Source organism: Hyaena hyaena, unplaced genomic scaffold, assembly GCF_003009895.1.
Source record: "Hyaena hyaena isolate Hyena2069 unplaced genomic scaffold, ASM300989v1 scaffold_21, whole genome shotgun sequence".
NCBI lineage: Eukaryota > Metazoa > Chordata > Mammalia > Carnivora > Hyaenidae > Hyaena > Hyaena hyaena.
In genome coordinates this window covers 5,036,487-5,056,864 of record NW_024080653.1, presented here as the reverse complement: position 1 = coordinate 5,056,864, position 20,378 = coordinate 5,036,487, and the positions used below count along the sequence as shown (strand labels likewise).

Below are 20,378 nucleotides of genomic sequence, written 5' to 3'. Positions count from 1 at the left end.
AGCGCCACGCCGCCCGCCCCGCCCTCGGCCCTCTCTTTCCCCGCCCCTTCTCCTTGAGGCTCCGCCCATACCAGCAGAGGTCCCGCCTCCTCTAGCTGCGTCCAATCGGCGGCCCGCTGCCACAAGCGGGGGGCGGGGGGATGAGCCGCCCCTCGAGGCTCCTCCCACGCCTGAACATCCCGAAGGACAGCCAGGCGCCCAATGGGCTCCCGGGATGGACAGAGTGCGCAGCCGGACGGCCAATCCGGAGGCGGCGCGGGCAGGAAAGGCGGGCCTCGGTGACGGACGGGGAGGAGGTGCCAGGCTGGTTGCTGGTTGCTAGCTGCCGCCGCGCAGCCTGCGGCCCGGTCGCTTCATTGTCACCTGGGCCCCGGAGCCAGGGCCAGGGCCAGGGCGCGAGGTCGTCAGCCTGAAGCCTGGGCCCCGGGCGTCCCACGTCGGAGGGCCTCGCACAGCCTCCGCGGGCCGCCCTCACGGGCTCCGGCCCAGGCCCGGCTCGCGCAGGTGAGGGGGTCCCCGCGCAGGTGAGGGGGCTCAGCTCGTGTAGGTGAGGACGGCCGCGCAGATGAGAGGGGTTCGCGCGGATGAGGAAGTTCGGGGCCCGTGCAGGTGAAGTCTTCCCCCCTCCCTGTGCAGGTGTGTCGGGGTGGTGTGCGGGGGCGGGGGCTGCACGGGTGAATGGGGTCCGATCAGCGGCCTCAGGTCCCACCGCCTTGAGCCAGATCTTTGGGAGACTGGGAGCTGCCCGGTGGAGAAGCTGCCAAGGGTCCTGGGTCAGCCCGTCTTGCGGAGTCTGGGCAGAGGCTCTGGGCACCCACCCTGGGCTGCTGGGGAGACATCTCTGTATGCAAGGTGAGGTCTGGCCTGGAGGTTTCCACGGAGAGGCTGCGTTTACCCTCCCAGAACCCCGCGTGTGGCTGCTCCTCCTGTGGCTGGGAAAGCTGGCCAGCCTGGGTCCAGCTGGGCGTGGCCAGTGCCCTGGGGAGAGGAGGGTGTTACATTTCACCCACACAACCGGAAATGCCTAACTGAGGACACCGACCTGGTGAATGGCAGGGACAGCTCTGTGCTCCACTCCAGAGAAGAGAGGCACTGGCACCTGGCCATGGCCCCCCCCCCCCACGTGTGTGAGGGGAGTGGGGGGCGGAAGGAGGCCTCAGCACTGACCATGGGTGGTGGTGCTGTGTGCCTGCCGGCCCACCAGGGTCCTCGGTGGCAGGGCCGGCTGCCTCTTTCCTCTGTGGTACTGGTCCATGCTCATCCACTCCTGATGCTTGAGAGCCTGCCACGCGCCACGTGCCAGGGCTACGTGGTCCCTGTCCTCGTGGAGCTAATGTTCTTGCCAGGGGGTCGGACAGTGCAGACCAGCCCGCGTGGCCAGGTGAAGAAAACTAAAGCAGGATGGGGGAGCAAGGTGATGGACCGGTGGCCCTCTGAGTGAAGGGAGTGCCTCGTGACATCCCAGGGAAGAGGCTCCCGGCAGAGGGACCAGCAGGTGCAGAGGCTTGTGATGCGAACGGGCTGGCCCAGTTTGAGGAGCGGCAGGAAGGCTGGTTTGGCTGAAGCAGAGCGAGGGGTGGCAGTGAGGAGGTCACAGAGAGAGCAGGGTCAGATCTGAGGGGTGTTGGGCATTTAGACTTTATTCTCTGTGCCAGGAGGACCCTCAGAAGGTTTTCGGGAGGGACACAGTGTGATCTGAGACCTGGTGGAGAAAGATCAGTTCTGGCCACTGTGTGGGGAGGGGCTGGGCTTGTCCAGGTTCAAGGAGAGGGGTCTCAGCCTGGGGTTGTGGAGGGAAAGGACGCGTGGGCAGAGGGCTGGGCTGCTGGCGGAGCAGGTGTGGCGCTGAAGGGGAAGATGTCAGGATGAGGTCTAATTCCTTGGCCTGAGTCAGTTACAAAACATGACCCCTGGGGAGGGGCAGCTAGAGGTGGAAGTCAGGGCTCTGTTTTGGTCTCTGGGGCTGGTCTTGAGTCAGGAATTAGGGAACAGAGCGGGCAGGAGCCGGCAGCCTCTGTTTGAAGCCAGGAGGTCAGGCGTGGTCCCCCAGGTGAGAGGGTGGGGAGAGGAGAGGCCGGGGTTGAGCCCTGAGCCCGGGGACCCTCCGACTTCAGGGGTGGGAAGAGGGAGGGGCAGCAAGGGAGGCTGTAAAGTGTGGCTGGTGCCAGGAGCGGTGGGGGGAGGGGATCTGGAAGCAAGAGGGCAGATCCACATCCCAGAAGCTCGCGGGTTCCTGGAATTTCCGAGGAAACGGAGGGGGTTCCGTGGCCAGACAAGCTGTGGACCCTGGGTTGGGCAACATCAATCACACCAAGTCCTGGTTTGAACGTGCCGAGTGTTTACATAGCCGTCAGGACAACCCCAGGGAGAGGCACTTTTTCAGTACCCATTTTCCAGATGAAGGAGGTGAGGCTCAGACTGGTGGAGTAGCCTTCTTGGGCTAGGGGGTGGGGCAGACGCCGCCTCAGGCCACCCTCAGGCAGGGTCCCGACAGAGCGGTGGCACTGAGGCCTGGAGCCCTGCTCTGCCACGTGCCTTCTTTTCCTGACAAAGGAACCCCCACCGCCCAGCGAGGAGGGTGGCCGGGTGGCAGCAGGCTCCCTGAGGCCTGCCTGAGGGTGGTGTCCCAGGAGGCCTGGTTCCTCAGAAGGCGTCCCCCTGCATCTCTTCTTGCCTGCTCAGGGCCTCGCAGCCTCCATGAAGGGCTCCCGGGCCGCCAGCGCCCCCTCCGGCCGCCCCGAGGGCAGCCCAGAAGGCGTGGAGCTGAGCCTGACTGGCCTCCCTCCGCCTGTGTCCTGGCGCCCCAGCAGCGCCTCGGCCTCGGCCGCCAAGCCCATCGCCCGCTCCTTCTCCGCAGTCTCGGGCAGTGAGCCAAGGAGGAAGGCACTGGTGAGTGCTGGGGCCACCGGTGTCCAGGGCCAGCGGGGACTCCAGCTCGCAGATCAGAGCCATCGGCCTGAGAGGTCAAGGCCAGGGTCGGCCACGGGTCTGAGGCAGAACCGAAATCCTGTGGGCACCAGCCTCTCGGCCCCTTCTGCCCCACCAGCATTTGGATTTGAGTCCTCAAGAAGCGGGCTGACCTGGGGGTGGGGGATAAGCTCCCGGAGGCCTGAGGGAAGCCGGGTGGGCAGGCCCGGGGTGAACTGGTGAGTGTCTGAAACCTTCACCACGAGGGTGGTTGTTTCTTCCTTTGCACAGGAGGCCACGGCGCCCGGAGGTTCCCGATCCATCAACAACCTTTGCAGATCTAACAGCACCACGCAAGTCCACCAGCCGCCTGCCAGCGAGGCGTGCGCCGGCCCCCTCAGGTGACCCCTCTGCCTCAGGTGACCCCCAGCACACTCCCCTCCCGCCTCGGTCAGCCCTTCTTCCAGCCTCACAGCTTGGGCGCAGGCTGGGTGGAGGGTGGGGCCTGACGTGACCTGCACTCAGGCCAGCGCTGCGCCGGGCCCGTCATGTCTGCGAGTAGAGACGGGGACCCCCAGCCAGCGCCCCCATGCCTGCTTCTTGCCCTCTGTCCCCGCCGCACTTCTCCCGTGGGTGTCCCGGTGGCCGCGGCCCAGGGTGTGAGCATCTCTCAGGCACCGTTGTCACACTATGACTATGAAACGGAATTCCCTCCCGGTCCCCCGGAGACGTGCCTGTCTGCGTCCTGGACCAGCCTCCCCAGACGAGTGACTGTCCCTGCTTGGCCTCCTGTCTCCCACACAGGCCAGCCGAGGACCCCCAGTTCCTGACACTCTTTGAGGGAAGCCCTGGTGGGAAAAAGAGGCTGGCTGGTCTGAGCAAGGCCCCCGGTGAGAGGGGGGCCACGTGGAATGTCCTGGTAAGGGCCAGGGGCGGAGTCCACGTGTCCCTTCCAGAGTGACGCCTGGTTCTTGGCGGGGGCTGCACCTGTGGGAGGGGCGGCAGCGGGGGGGGGGCTCGGTGTTAGCTCTCCGTCCTGTGCGACGCGGTGGGGCACCAGCCTGGGGACGAGGCCAGCGGCCCGTGTAGCACATCACGGTCTGAGGTGGCGATTGTGTCACCGACAGGATGACCACCCCAGGGCCTTCGCCTCGCCGCCCGACTCTGGGAGCCCTGGCACCCCCGGCGCGCCGCTGGGCCCCCGGAGGAGAGAGTGCACCGTCCCGCTGGCCCCCAGTTTCACTGCCAACAACAGGTGGGAGCCGCAGCAGGTGCCGCACGGGGAGCCCAGGCGCTGAGGCGCTGGGGGCCGGCTCTCCCGTTCGTGGCCCTGCGTGCTTCGGAACGAGTGACTGAATGCGGGAGTGAGTGGCTGGCTTTCTCTTCCCCGGGGGCCCAGGGAGGGAGGCCGCAGGGTGGCGCCTGGCACCGGGGGCTCTACTGGCCAGGGTTGCTCGCGCGGGGCTCCCGTAGGCCTCCCTCCGCCCTCTCGTCTGCAGGGCCGCCTGCCTCTCGAGGCCCCGATATGCCCAGCTTAGCTCTTGAAGAGGGCAGGTTAAGGCTCAAGGGAGGTTCTTGGGCCTCCAGGAGGGTGGACAGGCTGCCTCGGGCCGGACCTGCCCACTGGTGCGAGAGCTGGCCGGCGTGCGGCCGCGGTGGTCACTTGTCAGCAGCACCACCCACGGCAGGACAGAGGCAAGCGCGTGCGGAGCAACGGCCAGGAGCGTGGGGTCTGCAGAGGGCTGCGCAGGCTGTGGCCTTGGCTGGCGGGGCCGGGCCGGCGATTGTCAGGATGGGCGGGGCCTGGGGGAGCACAGCCGCCCTCGGCTACACAGCTGGTCCCCCTCGCTCTTGGCCTCGGGGGCACCCGTGGGCAGAGGGACAAGGACATACATGTGCTCCGTGCAAGAAAGAGCTTCCCAGCGCAGAGGGCCATGCATCAGAGGGGCTGTCTTGGCGCAGAGTTCTCCTTGATCCTTCATCTGAGTCAGCACAGGAACAATTCTTGCTTGTGATGCAATAATTTAAGTTAACATTTAATTTTGGGGGCGCCTGGGTGGCTCAGGTCATGCTCTCATGGTTGTGGGATGAGCCCTCTGCTGGGCTCCGTGCTGAGTGTGGAGCCGGCTTGGGATTCTCTCTCTCTCCCCCACCCTGCCCCTCCCCTGTTCACACACATGCCCGCTCTCTCTCTCTCTAAAACAACAAAAAATTTTTTAAAAATTTCTGTCCGTGACACATGCACTCAGCTAAAAAGCAGAGCAGTAGGGGCACCTGGGCAGCTCAGTCAGTTACGCGTCTGACCTTGGCTCAGGTTATGATTTCCCAGTTTGTGGGTTCGAGCCCCATGTCGGACTCTGTGCTGACAGCTCGGAGCCTGGAGCTGCTTCGGATTCTGTGTCTCCCTCTCTCTCTGCCCCTTCCCCACTTGCACTCTGTCTCTCAAAAATAAATAAAGATTAAAAAATTAAAAAAATTTTTTTAAAGCTGAGCAGCGCTACATACTTAATAAAAGGAAAAAAACCAAATCTGCTCCCCCTTCCCCCCCCCCCCCCCCCCCCGCAACTGAGTCCTGCTTCTTGGAACCAGCTACTTTCTTTCTTTCTTACTAAAAAATAAATGTTTGTTTATTTTGAGAGAGGGAGCACACGTGGAGGGAGGGGCAGAGAGAGAGAGAATCCCAGGCAGGCTCTGCCCACCTCGGGGGCACTGGATCGCCCGCCCTCGGGACTGTGACCTGAGCCGAAATCCCGAGTGGGATGCTTAACCAAGCGAACCACCAGGTGCCTCTGGAAGCAGCTACTTTGAAGCAGTTTCTTCTAGTATTTTCTAGAAAACGGTTATGACAACATCCCAGTGTTGCTTGTTGTGGACTGTTTCCGACCTGGCACGTAATCCACGTGGCAGGAGGGCTTTGCTTCCCTGTGGCCGCCTGGCACACCCTCCGACTGTCCCTCCTGCTGCCCGAGCCGAGTCCGTCAGCTCTGCGTCCTGAGCCGCTTCCGCGCAGGGGCCGCGGCTGGTTCCGCCTGCTCCGAGTTCCGAGTTCACAACTTTTTCTCTTTCTTTATTATTATTTATTTGCTGTGGGACTTGGGGCAGGTTACTTAACCTCCCTAGGCCCCAGGATGCTCATTCATACGAGAGGGTCGCAGTTGTGCCTGCCGCGCAGGGTCAGGAGGGTTTGCTGGCTGAGATGGGTGCCTCTTAGGGCAGCGCCACGCACCTGTCTTTCCCGGAGTTAGGAACGATCTCTCGCTTTTCCCTACCTGCTTGTCATGTCCCAGCCCTGACCAGAGAACGCTGGACTCGCCTCTGCACGGGGAGGCCAGCAGGGGCCCTTCCTGTCCCCGGAGCCTGGCTTGTCTCTGGGTCTGAGCCGGCCCCACCCCACCCCAGGGTCGCCTCCACCTCCTCTGTGAGCACAGGCTCCTCCGGACCCCGGAGCGAGGGTTCTCAACAGGGAAAGGTTTCATGGCCGTGCGTGTGTGTCTAAAAATGCCTTGACCCTGGAGCCAACCCAGGGTGTGGCTGGCAGAGCCCCACATCAGAGAACATTCCCGACGTCCTGAAGTGGTGGTGCCGGCCGCAGGGACCGCTGCTGGGGAGTCCTGTGTCGCCCTGATTCCCCGCCTTTTGCCGGGGTCCGTGCTCTCTCCGGAAGCCCTCTGGGTGGTCCCTCCCCTCCCTGCGTGGACTCGGTGGCACCGGCCGGCCGCCGGGTTCTCCCCGCTTGCCTGCTGTCCTCGGGCCCTTCCGCGTGGACGGTCGTGCTGTTGGGTGGCGGCGAAGGCCCTCTTGCGTTGCCCTGGGCTCCTTTGTTCTCTTTCTTTGCCGCTCTCCCCGGGACTGTGGCTGCTGAGCGCATCCGACTGCGGGCACTGCTCCTGTCTCCTCGGCCTTCCGCTCTGTCCCCTATGGCCCTTCGTCTGCCTGCCTTCGGGCTCATGGCGCCTGGTTCTCCCTCTCACGTCTGACAACAGCGGGGAGCGGTGGCCGGGCCGCCTGCGCCAGCTCGGGGGCTGGCTGCCCTCTCGTCCCGCCTCCGCGCCCGGGGACGCCTGGTGCCGGCTGTGCTGGGACTACCGAAGTTGGCAAACCCTCCGAGTCAGAGCTTTTCCTGCCGAGAGTGGCTGATCGTGGCCGGGCAGTCACCACGGATTCTTTGGGACGTCCTCGCTCTGCTGACCCTTGTCTCCACCACATCCTGTTTGTTGGCCTCTCGCGTGCGCAAACGTCTGGAACACCGGCTCTGCCAGCATTTGGGGGGCGGCTAAGAGTTGCCTGGTAGCTCACTTTGGGGTGCCTGGGCGGGGGCACCTGCTGTCCTGGGGTCTACACGTGTTAGTGTCTGGGCTGCTCCGTGTCTCCGGGGAGGGGTTCTCTGGTCTCCTGCCCCAGGGCTAGAGTCCTGCTCGCCACTGCTGTGGCCCGGTGATGTCCTGCTCAGTGCACAGACTGTTCCTCCTGGCGGGCTGGCCTCTTGTCCAGACCACAGGGATGGGCTTGGTGCCTGGGTGCTGGGGTCAGGGAGGGACCTTTGGAAGAGCCAGGTGCCCCCACTTCCCGCACATCCCTGGGGTTCCGGGGAGCAGGGCTTCTCCCCCGTCCCTCCACGTGTCGCTGACCACTGGCCCTTCTCATCCTGCTAAAACTTTGTGGTTGTGTCTTCGCGGCAGCCTCCTCCTGCATCCCCTTCGCCCCTGTGTGTTTGTACCACGTGTATCCCTCCTGGTGGGTTTGAGGGGCGGAGAGAGCCGTGTCTGCCTCCTGGCACGTTTCTCTGACAGAGAGGCCCATTCTCCGTTGACCGATGGTCTGTGGCCTTCTCTCCGCAGCAGGTGTCCCCGCTGTCAGCGGGCACCTCGGGTCCTGCTCCGTGGGATCCCCTGGGTGGAGAGCTCTCCTGGGTCCTGAGAAGGCCCCTCCTGTCGGTGTGGTGGCCGTGGAGAGTGGCCCCAGGGACGCCCGGACAGTGCCACGGTGAGCGCGACTCGGGCCATGCCGCCTACCGGAGCCTGACGCCACCCTGTCTTCTGGCAGGAGCAACAAGGGCGCGGTGGGCAACCGTGTCACCACCATGCTGCACAACCGCTACAGCCCCTCGGAGAAGGCGCCGCCGCCCAAGAGCTCCAACCACGCGGCCCCCTCCCTCAAGTAAGGCGGGGGGCACGGGGTGGGGGCGGCGGCTGATGTGCGCGGAACATGGCAGGACCCCGGACGCCCCGAGCTGCCTCCCTTGCCAGCCGAGGGCAGCAGGGCAGAGAGACACCAGACCCCAGTGGGCAATTCCCCTCGGTGTGGGGTCCCCGCCGAGGAAGCCGCAGCCTCTCGCCGAGTCTCCGGCCCCCTGGCTGAGGCCAGGGCAGCCCCGTGCATGTCACCCCCATCTGCCCTGCCTGGCACACTCGGAGTCAAGGGCTGCCGTCGGGTGTCTTGGGTCACCGTCTGGCTCTGGGATCTTGTGGCTCTGGAGACTTCTTTGCTTTTTCCTTTTTTTAAATCATTTTTTAAAGTGTATTTATTTACAGAGAGGGCGCACGCACGTGGGCATGCGCACATATGTACAGCGTGGGAGGGAGGAACAGAGAGGGAGAGACAGAGAGAAAGAATCCCAGGTAGACTCCACACTTCAGCGCAGAGCCTCAAACTCATGAACCATGAGATTATGACCTGAGCCAAGATCAAGAGTCAGATGCCTACCTGCGTGAGCCTCAGGTGCCCCCGACCTCTTTGCTTTTTTTAATGCAAAGAGCCCAATAGCCTCCCACGCGCTGTGTGGGAGGCAGGTGCCCCTGGGGACCAACTAGTGTGTTGGAACCGGGGAGCGGCCATGCCCACTCCCGATGTCCTGTGGGTGTGTCCTTCCAGGCCCGAACCCCTGGGACGGACCCTCTTCTCGCAGGCAGAGCCACCTGCTGGGGCCGTGAGGGGGCCTGGGCAGGGCCAGTGAGCCTTTTCTGCTCTTCTGTTAGCAACATCCTCAAGGCGGCCACCGGTGAGGGGGACAGCAGCAGCTCTGGGAAGCCACACAAGAATTTCTCCAGCAGCAACCCTGTGGCCCAGAACAACACGGGGGGGCCCCCAGGCCCGTTCAGACGGAAGGAGGTGACAGAGGAGGAGGCCGAGAGGTGATCGTGGGCTGGGGGCCAGGGGGGAGCCTGAAGCTCACTTAGTAGAAATTTCCACTTAAGAATTGTTTTAAAATATGGAGGCTGATAGAACCTCGTACCGTACAAACCCATTTATACCACATGTCAAGAAGAGGCAGATCTGGAACCACAGTTGCTCGGGGCCCATGGCCGCAGAAGGCCGTCTTCCTGGGGGTGACAGAAATGCTCTAAAACTGGGTCACACCGGCAGTCGTATGATCCTGCAAATTTATGAACAGTCATTGAACCGTATACTTAAAGTGGATAGGTTTTATGGTATGTAAATCGTACATCACTGAAACCATTTATTAGAAAAGCATTAAGTGGAAGAAAGACATAAAACTAAAAACACCCCGAACAGCCTCATGGCCACATCCCCTGAAACTCGCCCTGGGGGGCGCTGAGGGTGGGCTGCAGCCAGATCTTCCGCCGGGGCCCCAGGTCCACGGTGTCGCTCCCGGTCAGGGACCTTGTGCTGGTCAGAGTGTGGACTTTGGGGGGCCCTGGAGGTGGGTGAGTGGCGCTGGCAGCCTGGTGCTTCCCGTCTGGCTGTGTGTCAGCAAACAGGCCCCTTTGTGCGCCGGTCCCGAAGCCATCTGTGTCCTGGATGCTCCGTTAGGGCTTGTGCTGAATAAATTGGCAAGTGGTCCCGAGAGCCGAGGTTAAGGCTTTTTAGAGTTTACTCAGCTTTACCGAGTCGAAGTGATTAATGTCGATGTACAATAAGATGCATCCATTTTAGATGTATTGTTGGCTGCATTCAGGCACGTGTTGAAGCTCTGTGGTCTGCAGGTCTGTCACCCCTTGGACTCCCCGCAGGCCTTTTATCCGGCTTCACCAGACCTGACCCTGGCCACACGGATCTGTTCCCTTAGGGCTTTGCCTTTTCTAGAATACTCTACGGCCCGAGCACTCAGCCCGTGACTTATCATGCCCAGCCGGGTCTCTGGTTTGTTGCTTTTTGTCGGTGAATAGCGCCCACTGTCAGGACGGCAGCCCGCACCCACAGCCGGTGTGCTGGGCGCGGTGCCAGGCCTGGGGATCGAGCACAGAGTCCATGGGGATCGAGCACAGAGTCCACGGATGGCGTCTTCATTTCCGCAGGGCCGTGCAGCTGCAGGCTTCCCTGCCTGCCCCGACCGTTGGGGGGACCCCCGGAGGAGCGGCCATCACTCATCACTCACCCAGTTTCGCGGGTGCTGCACCCGCAGGTTTATCCACCAGGTGAACCAGGCTGCCGTCACCATCCAGCGCTGGTACCGCCAGCAGCGGCAGCGGCGCCAAGCCAGAGCTGCCCGCCAAGGGCACCCGCCCGCATTGAGGCGAGAGGTCAGTGGGGGGTGTGAGCTGTATGGGCGAGAATCCCAGGGGTCCCAACTGTGTATAGTGGGGTTTCTGGGACCCGTGGGCCCACACTCCATCTGGGGGCTCCCTTCCTCCATGCCCTGAGTCGGGGCTTCTGCTCCGAGATGCAGAGCTGCCTCCCCACCCAAAGGAGCCGCTGGCCACAGGGAGGGAGGCTTGTCTTCCCTGGGGCAGAGAAGGGCAGGTTGTGGGGGGCCGGGGGGTCCCGTGGGAACACAGGTCTGGATCGAGCAAGCCAGCTATGGCTTCCACAGGAGCAGCGGCAGCAGCTGGGAGACGGGAGCCCCCTGAGCCTGCACCAGCAGAAGGAGGCGGCCAGGAGGAAGGTCCGGGAGGAGAAGGCGCGCCAGGCCAGGCGAGCGGCCATTCAGGTACCTGCGTGCCGCTCAGTGCCGAGTCAGCTGACAGCTGCCAGGTCCACCCCTGTACCTGAGAGCAAGGCTGTGCTCCTGGGGGACCCCCGCCTGCTGCCTTCCCTGGCCCTCCTCCCCCCAAGCCCCTGGACGCTGGGCCTCAGGGCAGCCTGGCGGAAGGAGGGCTGGGCGCCTGGCTCGTCCTGGGCGAGGCTCCTCAAGGTGCCCCCCATGGCAGGAGCTGCAGCAGAAGCGAGCCCAGGAGTCAGGCGCCCCTGAGCTCGGGCTGCTGAAGGAGGCGCGGGAGCCGGAGAAGCCCCAGCCTGCCCGGGAGCCGCCCCTGAGGCCCGGCAGCTCTGCTCAGGCCCACCAGACCCACAAGGCCAATAACGCCAAAGCCGGTGAGCTCACCCGAGACCTAGCCCGCCTCTGCTTCCCAGCTGTAAGCACTCTCAAGGTCATCGCCCTGCCTGGCGCCCCCCCTCCCACCCCCACAGGGCTATGGCAGGAAGGAGGCATGGCCTCTGCTGCCGTCCCCTGGCCCCCACGCCATTACCCATTTGGCCACTTCCACCATGGAGGCGGAGGCTCGGCTGTGCAGTCCCCCCCCCCCCCCCCCCCCGCTCCCTCTGCTTTCTTCACTCCCACCCCTCTTGTTCTGAAGCTGGACACGGTGACCCTAAAGACCAGGGAGGCCAAGGGTTCTGGGGTGGATTTTGCACCAGTTTCCCTGACCCTTTACCCCAGAGGCCAGGGATCCTGAATGTTCCCTCTGCCCCACATGAAGTCTGCCGTGGCCCCGCTGTCACGAGTTCTCCCTTCCCCTGTGCGCGGTGTCTTCTCAAGGGCCCTTCCAGATTTGCTGCCCCCAGGTGGGGTGACGCCCCCTTGGGCCAACGCTCTGCTCTGTCATGCAGGAGTTGGCTTCCGTACCGCAGGCGCAGAGGACCCCCGCCAGCCGGCCTCCAACCCCTCCCCAGAGCCCCGGCAGTTTCCAGAGAACAAGCCTCAGGTTTCCGTCCATACAGCCCTTCCCGTCCGCCCTCTCCGGCCTCAGCCTGGGTGGCCCGAGCCTGCGCCTGAATGGCTGTGGGGTCACTCGTGCCAGGAAGGGCTGCCCAGAATGGGTATTGTTGCGGGGAGGGGGTCTCACGGATTGCTCTGGAACCCCGCTGGGCTGTCACAGAAACCCTGGGGTGGGGCCCCCATGTGCATGCCCACGGAAGGGAGCAGGAGGCTCAGAGGTTAGGTGGGGGCCGAAGCCACTGGGCTGAGGGGCAAGGAGGCCAGGCCACCCTCGTTTTCCTGGCGGTGGGTCGGGGTGTGCCTGATCCACGTGGCTAAGTGGCCGTGAGCCTATGGGGAGGAGGCCTCCCCTCTCCAGCCCCCACGGTTCTCTGGGGGGGTCTCGGCCTCTGATGGCCTCAGTGGCTGTCCCTCCTGCCTGTCCACTGCAGGATGCCAGCTCCCAGGACGTGGCCAGTGAGGATCTGGAGGTGGTGGGCCCTGCCCAGGGCAAGGCCCAGTCCAGGGCCACCCTGGATGAGCTGCTGGCCACACTAAGGCTGCTGGAGGAGGAGCCCGAGCCGCTGCCCAACCCCAGGGCCTATCACAGGGACAAATCCTCCTGGACCAATGAGGTGACCACAGGCTGCGTCCTCCCTTGGCCCAGCCCTGGGTGCCGGTGCCATCTACACGGGAGACGGGGGCGGGGTGGGGGCCACGGGAGCCCACTGGGCCTCTGCTGGCTCCAGTCAGGCCCTAACAAGGGCAGGTGGGGCTCGTTGAACCGCCCTCTCATTGGAGGGCTTGCTGAGGTTTAGGGTGCTCAGAACAGCGGGGGGTGGGGGACGGGTGCGGCTGCTCCACCAGCGCCCCTAGGCCACGCCCTGCAAGCATCTAGGCAGCCCGAGAGGCCCTACCTTCCAGACCGGGTCCCACCGCCTTCCCAGCCCCTGTCCCTGCACTCGATCCACCCCTGAGGCTGTGCCCCCTCCCCTGCAGGAGGATGATGCCAGCCCCCTGACGGCAGACAACCTGGAGAGGTTCCGGAAGCTCGGCACGTGCGCCAGTCCCCCCGAAGACGGGACTCTGCTCTCGGAGGCCAAGCTGCAGAGTATCATGAGCTTTCTGCACGAGATGGAGAAGTCAGGGCAGGACCGGCCGGCCTCAGCCCCCCAGGTGCGGGGGGGTCCCCAGGGAGGGACGCCAGGTTACCACCCGGCTGGCTGTCACCTGACGCACGCCACCTTCCCAGGGGCTGGTGCCGGACGAGGGGCGCCTGGAGCCCACGTCCACGGTGAGCTCTTCTGTGATGCGGCTGAAGCTGGAGGTGGAGGAGAAGAAGCAGGCGGTGGGGCTGCTGCAGAAAGCGCTGGTAACGTCCTGCCGTGTCCCCGCCCCGGGCCGTCACTGCATCAGCACCGGGCAAATCCTCACACACCCCGTGGGGCCATTGCTGCTTTGCCCCGCTCCCCAGCTGGGTGTGTCCCCTCCCACACAGGTGCAGCAGCGGGACCTCACTGTCCGGCGGGTCAAGGAGACGGAGAAGGAGCTGGGCCGGCAGCTGCGGCAGCAGAGGGACCACTACGAAGCCACCATCCAGCGGCACCTGTCCTTCATCGACCAGGTGCCGCCTCCCAGGCAGTAGGGCGCCAGGGAAGAGGGACCGGGACCCGCAGGGCTCAGGGGTTCGTTGGGTTCCAGACTGGCTCGGGCCTCACGGACACTTCTAGACCACGGGGCCTCCTGGCAGGCCTGCTGCTCCCTGGTGTAGACTCGGCAGCATCTTCCCCGCGGGGCTGCTTGACGGCCCGGTCCAGGGTGTCACTGGGTGCTCCCCCATGGCCACAGCCCCCAGTCACACCCCTTGTCCACATGTGCGCCTGTGGTCTCAGCCCCAGAGACCCCCGGTGGGAGAGGAGGGGAGGTCCCCGTCTCAGGGCAGCCACCTTAGCCCCAGCCCTTGACCCGCCACAGCTGATTGAGGACAAGAAGGCCCTGGCGGAGAGGTGCGAGGCCGTGGTGGTGGAGCTGAAGCAGGGCGACCAGAGGCGCAGGGACAGGGAGGCCCAGGTGCAGGAGCAGCACGAGCTGGTGAGCCCCTCAGGCGGGAGGCCGTGGCTGGAGTGGCGGCTCTGCGGCCCCCTCCCTGCGGCCCCGAGGAGAGTAGGGCAGCCTCGGCGGTTTGCAAACAGGATCGCTGGGCCCACCGTGGAGCCTCAAGCCCCCGGACCCCCGTGTCCCCCACCCCTGGGACCAGGTGCCTCCCTGCACTGGAGCTGTGCTGGGTGCTAGACCCCGGGGTGGGGGCCGATCACCCTCCTGTCGCACACGTGGTGGTGGGGCTGACAGGCGCCACCGCCTGGCTGCAGCCCTGGCCGTGTGGGAGCCTGAACTGCCCCAGCCCTGAGCGCCTGGGCAGAGGGACCTCCCCTAGTTTTCCTGGCTCTGCCATCCGAGGACCGTGCCCTGCCTCAGCCTGCTTTACTGGTGGTACTGGGCTGCCTCCCCTCCCCTGCCCGGTGCCACTTCCCACCGTGTAGGCCGCGGTGGTCCCCAGGCCGAGAGCTGACTCGAGGGAGGGGACCAGGGTTGGGGGCCTTCTGTCACACAGAAGGCGGGACTCGGGAGTACCCCAGTAAGGCCTCTGCAGGCCGATTACTTCCCCCCATCTCAAGCCTCCAGCCCGGACCCTGCCTCGGCCTCCAGGGAAGCCAGAATAGTAGCGCCAGTGTGCGCAGGGCCGGGGTGGGGGTGGGTGGCTGAGGGCCGGGGTCTCCGTTGATTTCCTGTTTCTTCCCTTGCAGGAGATTAAGAAACTCAAAGAACTAATGAGCGCCACCGAGAAAGTCCGCAGAGAGAAGTGGATCAATGAGAAAACCCGAAAAATCAAGGAGATTACGGTCCGAGGTGGGGACCAGCCACACTCCTCGGTGGTCAGAGGCTGACAGGCCACACGGCCCAGGGGGAGTCACGGGGGTCTTTGAGCAGGAACAGCAGTTTTGGATATACTCAGTAGAGACGGCCTTCCTGGGCAGCTACAAGGCCTCAGGTGCCGCGGTCCAGGCGGCTTCGAGGCCGGGAGGAGGCAGGGAGGGGGCTGGCCACTGGCTGAGGACCTGGGACAAAGGGTGGGTCCGAGAGGAAGGGCCTTGCCTTCCCCTCTGCTGCCTGAACTCTTCCTTTCCGCGGGCTCGAGCCGGGTGGGCGCATGAGGGGCATGCGGGGTTCCCTGCTACCTGCTTAGAGGGTGGGTCTGAGGGCTGACGGGGCACCCAGCTGTGCCCGCCACGCCTGGCCCTTCTGCCCCAGGACACTCTCTTTCCCAGTGACTGTCATCTCCAAGGCGAGAGCCCTGGGGCCAGAGCTGTGCGGAGGGGAGCGGGGGGAGAGGGGGATGGTGGTGGGCCCAAGTGGACTCAGCTGTGCCTGGAGCCTCTGGGGGGGGGTGGGAGTGGGGTCCTGTGGCTGGACTGCAGTTCTGGTGTCCCGGTGGGCGAGAACTGGGGGTCCCCTACAGCGCTGGGGGCAAGAGTCAGGCTGCAGCAGCAGAGCGGGCAGGGGTCGGGGGTCCTCTGCGGCCCCGGCACTGTGGCGCCCCCCCTCCAGGCCTGGAGCCCGAGATCCAGAAGCTGATCGCCCAGCACAAGCAGGAGGTGAAGAAGCTCAAGAGCCTGCACGAGGCGGAGCTGCTGCAGGTGGAGGCGCGCGAGGCCCAGCGCTACGGGCGCCAGGTGGAGGAGCTGCGGGAGCACCTGCAGCAGGAGAAGGAGGCGCTGGGCAGGCAGGAGCGGGAGCGCGCCCAGCAGCGGTGCGTGCGCGCGACTGCGCCAGAGACGGGGGAGGGGGGGGGAGGCACGGAGGCGGGCGGGCAGCGGTGCGAACGTGCCCGGCCGAGCCCGTCCGGTCCCTCAGCTTCGAGGAGCACGTGGAGCAGGAGCAGCGGGCCCTGCAGCAGCAGCGACGGCGGCTCTACAGCGAGGTGGCCGAGGAAAAGGAGCGGCTGGGCCAGCAGGCAGCCAGGTGCCCGGGGAGGGGAGGGCCGGGCGCCGCCCCGCCCCGCCCCCAGCCCGCGCTGACCGGACCTGTCGCGGGCCCACAGGCAGCGGGCGGAGCTGGAGGAGCGGAGACAGCAGCTGGAGGAGAGCAGCGCCGCCGAGGGCCGGGCGCTCAGGGCCGAGTTTGAGAAGGGGCGAGAGGAGCAGGAGCGCCGGCACCAGGTGTGCGCCCGTGACCCCAGCCCCCACTCCCGTCTCCCATCCCTCTCTCCTTACCCGCGTACCCCACCCCGTCCCCCCCGCCCTCTGGTGTCCCCTGCACCCCCACCCTCCGGCCGCTGCTGGGCGATGGGGGCACCATGTCGGCGTCACCGTCCGGCCTCACCCTGCCTGCCAGAGTGGCCGCCACTTGGAGCGCTGGGCGGAGCCTGCAGACCCTCTCCCCTGCTCCCCTGCACACCCTCAGTCCAGCTCATACCGCGGCAGGGGCTCCACGCCTGCTCTCACCGCGTTGCCCACCCCCCAGATGGAGATGAAGGCCCTGAAGGACCAGCTGGAGGTCGAGCGACAGACGTGGGCGGCCAGCTGCGCCCAGAAGGAGGTGCGGAGCGGGAAGCGCCTCATTCCTTCCTGCCCAGCCCCCCAGACATCAAAGCAGGCGGCATGCGGTTCTGCTTCCGTGGCCTCCCCAAGGGCGAGGTTCCCGGTGTCACCGTGGGGCAGCTCAGGGGTCGGGGGCAGTGTGTTTGTGTGCTAACACTGGAGTGTGAGGCCCGGCGGCCAGGTCAGGCCAGGTCAACGGCGGAGGAGGCCGTTTCTCGCCCCTCCCTTCCTCCCGCTGGCGCTCTCAGGGTTCACGCTCGGCCAGCGAGCAAACCGGGACACTTAGCAGGCTGTCTCCCTCCTTAGCTTCCAGTGCCTTCCACAGGCATGGACTGCATCGCCAGGCTCGCCCGTTCAGGAAAGAGGCCGTGGTGGACAGGTGCACAGGGCCACACACGAGGCGATGGCCCATTGGCCTAGTGACAGGCAGCCCCCTGTGTGCCCCGTAGCTATGCACAGTGGCGGCTGTATTTGTTGGTCACATCTGCAGATGTGGGCAGCTGGGTGACGGGCTTGTGCTGCGAAGCCTGGCATGGTTTCGAGTGGCCTTCCTAAGGCCTGGCCCGGCTGGGCCTTCACTCGCCAGGCGGGAGGTGAACGCGGCTCTCAGAGCCAGGACCCGGGCCCTCCTTGAGCCTGGCGGGGCTGGCAGCAGACTGGGCCGCACTGCCCACGCTCCCCCGTGTCCCCTGGCTGTGGCCCAGGGTCCAAAGATCCCCCGGGAGAGCTGTCGAGGGGGGCGGGGTCTGCCACCCCACGCGCGCCGTGTCGCCAGCCCCCACCGAGCCCCGTGCGCCCCCAGGAGGCCTGGCTGCTGAACCGGGAACGCGAGCTGAGGGAGGAAATCCGGAGAGGCCGCGACGAGGAGATCGAGCTGGTCATCCACCGGCTGGAGGCGGACATGACGCGCGCCAGGGAGGAGAGCGAGCGGGCCGCCGAGAGCCGGTGAGGCCTTGTCCCGCCGGCCCCCCGCCGCGGCCCTGCGTCCCCGGAGCCCCCTGACCCTGCCGGCCCCCCAGCCTCAGGCGCATCCGGGACAAGTACGAGACGGAGCTCTCGGAGCTGGAGCAGTCGGAGCGGAAGCTGCAGGAACGCTGCGCGGAGCTGAAGGGGCGCCTCGGGGAGGCCGAGGGGGAGAACCTGCGCCTGCAGGGCCTGGTGCGGCGGAAGGAGAAGGAGCTGGCCGAGGTGGCGGCGGTGAGCGCGGCGGGGGGCGGGGGGGGGGCGGTGAGGGGGGGTGCTGAGCGGGGCAGTGGGGCGGGGGTGGGCGGTGAGCGGGGCCGGCCGGGGGCGGGAGGCGCGGCCCCAGCACCTGCGGGTCCCCGCTCAGGCCCCCCCGTGCTGGCCCAGGTGAAGGAGCAGCTGGCCAGTGAGCGCAGCAGCCTGGCCGAGGTGCTCCGCCAGGAGTTCGCCGAGCGGCTGGCAGCCTCGGAGGAGGACGCGCGGCGGGCCAGGGCCCAGCTGGAGCAGCTCACGCGGGAGAAGCAGGCGGAGCTGGAGGAGGTGCACGGGAGGTGGGCTGTGGGCCGGCCGGGGTCCTTGGGGAGCATGGGGCGTGGGGGGAGGAGGGGGCCCGAGCTGGGGTCCTTGGGGAGCACGGGGGAGGGGGTCTGTGGGACGGAGCCCAGAGCTCCAAACGACAGGGAATGCGGGACCTGGGACCTGAGAAAGGAAAGCAGGGTGCACGTCTGCTTCTCTTTGCAGCTGACGCAGAGCGGGTCAGCAGGTGCTGTGCACAGTCTCCGTGTGAGACTTGGCCCCAGGCCCCGTTGTCCTGGCTTCCCAGCATCATAGCAGGACCAGGGTCCGCTTCTGCCCCAGGAGGGCGGCCTCCAGGGAGGATGGGGTCAAGCAGCAGCTGACGTGTGGGAGGAGTCCCGGCCCTGGGGGGTTAGCAGCAGGCAGCTCCCCCAGCCCAGCAGGGCCCCTCAGTCCTTCCAGAGAGGGGGACCTGGGGCGGCTCCCTCCAGGGTTCCCACTGAGCCCGTCCTGTGGGCAGTGGCCTGGGGCCAGCCGTGGGGGTCACAGCCCCAGGCGTCAACCCCTCCCGGCCGGGTGGCCACGCTCAGCTGTGTGCCACCCCGGGGTCTGGCCGGGGTGCCCAGCCTAAGCCCACTGCGCGCTCCCCCGCAGGGTGAAGGCAGCCCTGGCAAAGAAGGAGGAGGCCGTGCGCAGCCTCTGGAAGCAGCATGAGGTGGGTCCCCGAGGCCGGGCCAGGGGCGGGGTGGGGGGGGTGGCGGGGGGGGGGGTTGCCAGGGCCTGACCGCAGGTGGGCTGCGTGTCTCAGGCTGCAGTGAAGCGGGCTGACCACCTGGAGGAGCTGTTGGAGCAGCGCAAGCGGCCGTTGCCCAGCGCCAAGTGACGGAGCACAGCCGGGATGGGATGGTGGGCCCTTCCCTCCCTCTGCCCCAGGGTCAGGTCGTCCTGAGGTTAGAGCCCTGTAGCTGCATTTTGATAGTAAAGAGATGTTTTTAATAACTTGGTGTGACCCTGCCTGCCTCTCTTTCCTGTGCTGGGGCAGGGGTGCTGGGGGCTAGGCGTGGGGGGTCCCCAGCTCTGCTCTCAGCCCTACTCCCTGTGCTCCCCACCCAGCCCCGTGGCCCCTGGGGTTGGGTGCCAGCCCCCCGAGCACAGGGAATGGGCTCTCAGGCTCGCCAGCTGGCCTGCTGGGCTCCCAGAAGGAGCTCGGAGGCTCTTCCCCTGCCCTCTCCGGATGCCCCAGCTGCCACTGTGCTCGCCCCATGGCAGAGAGCCTCTCACTCTGCCCCCCACTTGGAGACACCGCCTAGAGGTGCGCGGTCTGGAGCCCTTGAGGGGTGGGCACAGGACGGGCCCTGCCCAGGAGGAGGGTGAGGCTGCCCCAGAGGTCGGGGCGGGGCCACGGAGAGGCCTCCGGCGGTCCCTCCTGCTCACCCAGGGTGGCCTGCACGTGGGTTGTGGCAGGGCCGCCCCCGGAGAGGGCTGAGGCAGCCCGCAGGGTGGACCCTCCCGTCACTGCTGTTCCCTGCTCTGGGGTGCGTCCACCCTTGGCCCCCTCGTCTGCACAGAAGAGCCTTTTCCCTCTTTGGTGCCAGAGCTGGGCGCAGCAGGGAGACCGCCCGGGCCGCTCTGGCCTGACCCCGGCCGGGGCGGGAGCGTCTGCTCGGCCCATCCACGTCCCCTCCTCACGGGGCTGCCTTGTCCTGTGAGATGCCGGATGGGAAGAAGGTGGCCGTCCGGCGTGTGTGACGGGGGCACCCTGTCTGGGGCTTGAGGGGAGGAGGGGCCGCCTTGGTCTCCCGCAGAGCCACTGGCCCACTTCCTTCCCACGGGGCGGTGTTGCCCTGGAGCTGACCCTCTGCCTGCAGTTCTAAGGGTCAGGCGAGCCTGACACATCCTCTCAAGTCCCTGGAAGGGGGGATGGCTGGGCCCCGGGGGGAGGGGCTCCTCGAGGGGAGGGGCGGCAGGCACCAGCTCAGACCCCTCCCTGGGCTACAGCTGCAGCCAGAAGGAGCTGGTCACTTGCTGCCCTCTGGCCAGCTATCAGGAGCGGGGGCGGGGGTGAGGGGCACACAAGGGAAGGATGGTTCGGACCTCCCCCCCATCCCCTGAAAAAGATACTTTTGTCTGAAGCTGTTATTAGGAGTTGCCAGGGGGAAGCGGCTGTAAATTACTAAACTGTATGTTTTTGCAGGTGAGCTCTTCAGCAGGTGGGAAGACAGGGAGGGGTCCAGAGAGGGGAGTAGGCGGGAAACCTGTGCAGAAGGGCAGAGGTGATGCCCAGGCAGGACCGGGCTCCACCCAGCAATAGCTCCGCGAAGCCCGCTGTGGGCAGAATGGTGGGGATGCCCCGAGTTCCGACACAGTCCCTTCCCTGGCTGACTGTGGGTTATGGGGGTAGCTGGGGGGTAGATCTCTGCCCCGCCCCACCAGGACCCTCTCCCCAGGGCCCACTCCACTCGTGGATCTCTGACAATGTGCTTCTCACCCACGATCCTTTTTGGAGACAAGTGACAGCA

General features: G+C 66.0%; 1 protein-coding gene across 2 annotated transcripts; it reads left to right on the top strand.

The window, feature by feature from the left end:
• Nucleotides 1–374: 374 nt before the first annotated feature.
• Nucleotides 375–18,858, top strand: CEP131 (centrosomal protein 131). 2 transcript variants are annotated; one of them, XM_039226544.1, is made up of 26 exons: nt 375–504; nt 2,683–2,889; nt 3,199–3,308; nt 3,712–3,826; nt 4,035–4,162; nt 7,951–8,064; nt 8,883–9,038; nt 10,271–10,388; nt 10,679–10,795; nt 11,016–11,178; nt 11,695–11,789; nt 12,235–12,417; nt 12,782–12,958; nt 13,035–13,154; nt 13,281–13,406; nt 13,757–13,873; nt 14,587–14,689; nt 15,389–15,590; nt 15,695–15,802; nt 15,882–15,999; nt 16,304–16,378; nt 17,183–17,325; nt 17,400–17,577; nt 17,731–17,883; nt 18,514–18,574; nt 18,668–18,858. In XM_039226544.1, exons 2-25 carry the CDS (start codon nt 2,698–2,700, stop codon nt 18,571–18,573), a joined length of 3,171 nt encoding a protein of 1,056 aa, XP_039082475.1. In that variant the 5' UTR covers nt 375–504; nt 2,683–2,697; the 3' UTR covers nt 18,574; nt 18,668–18,858. The 2 variants fall into 2 exon arrangements, with proteins under 2 accessions (XP_039082475.1, XP_039082474.1); XM_039226543.1 differs by having other exon boundaries at nt 376–504; nt 17,731–17,894.
• Nucleotides 18,859–20,378: the final 1,520 nt, after the last annotated feature.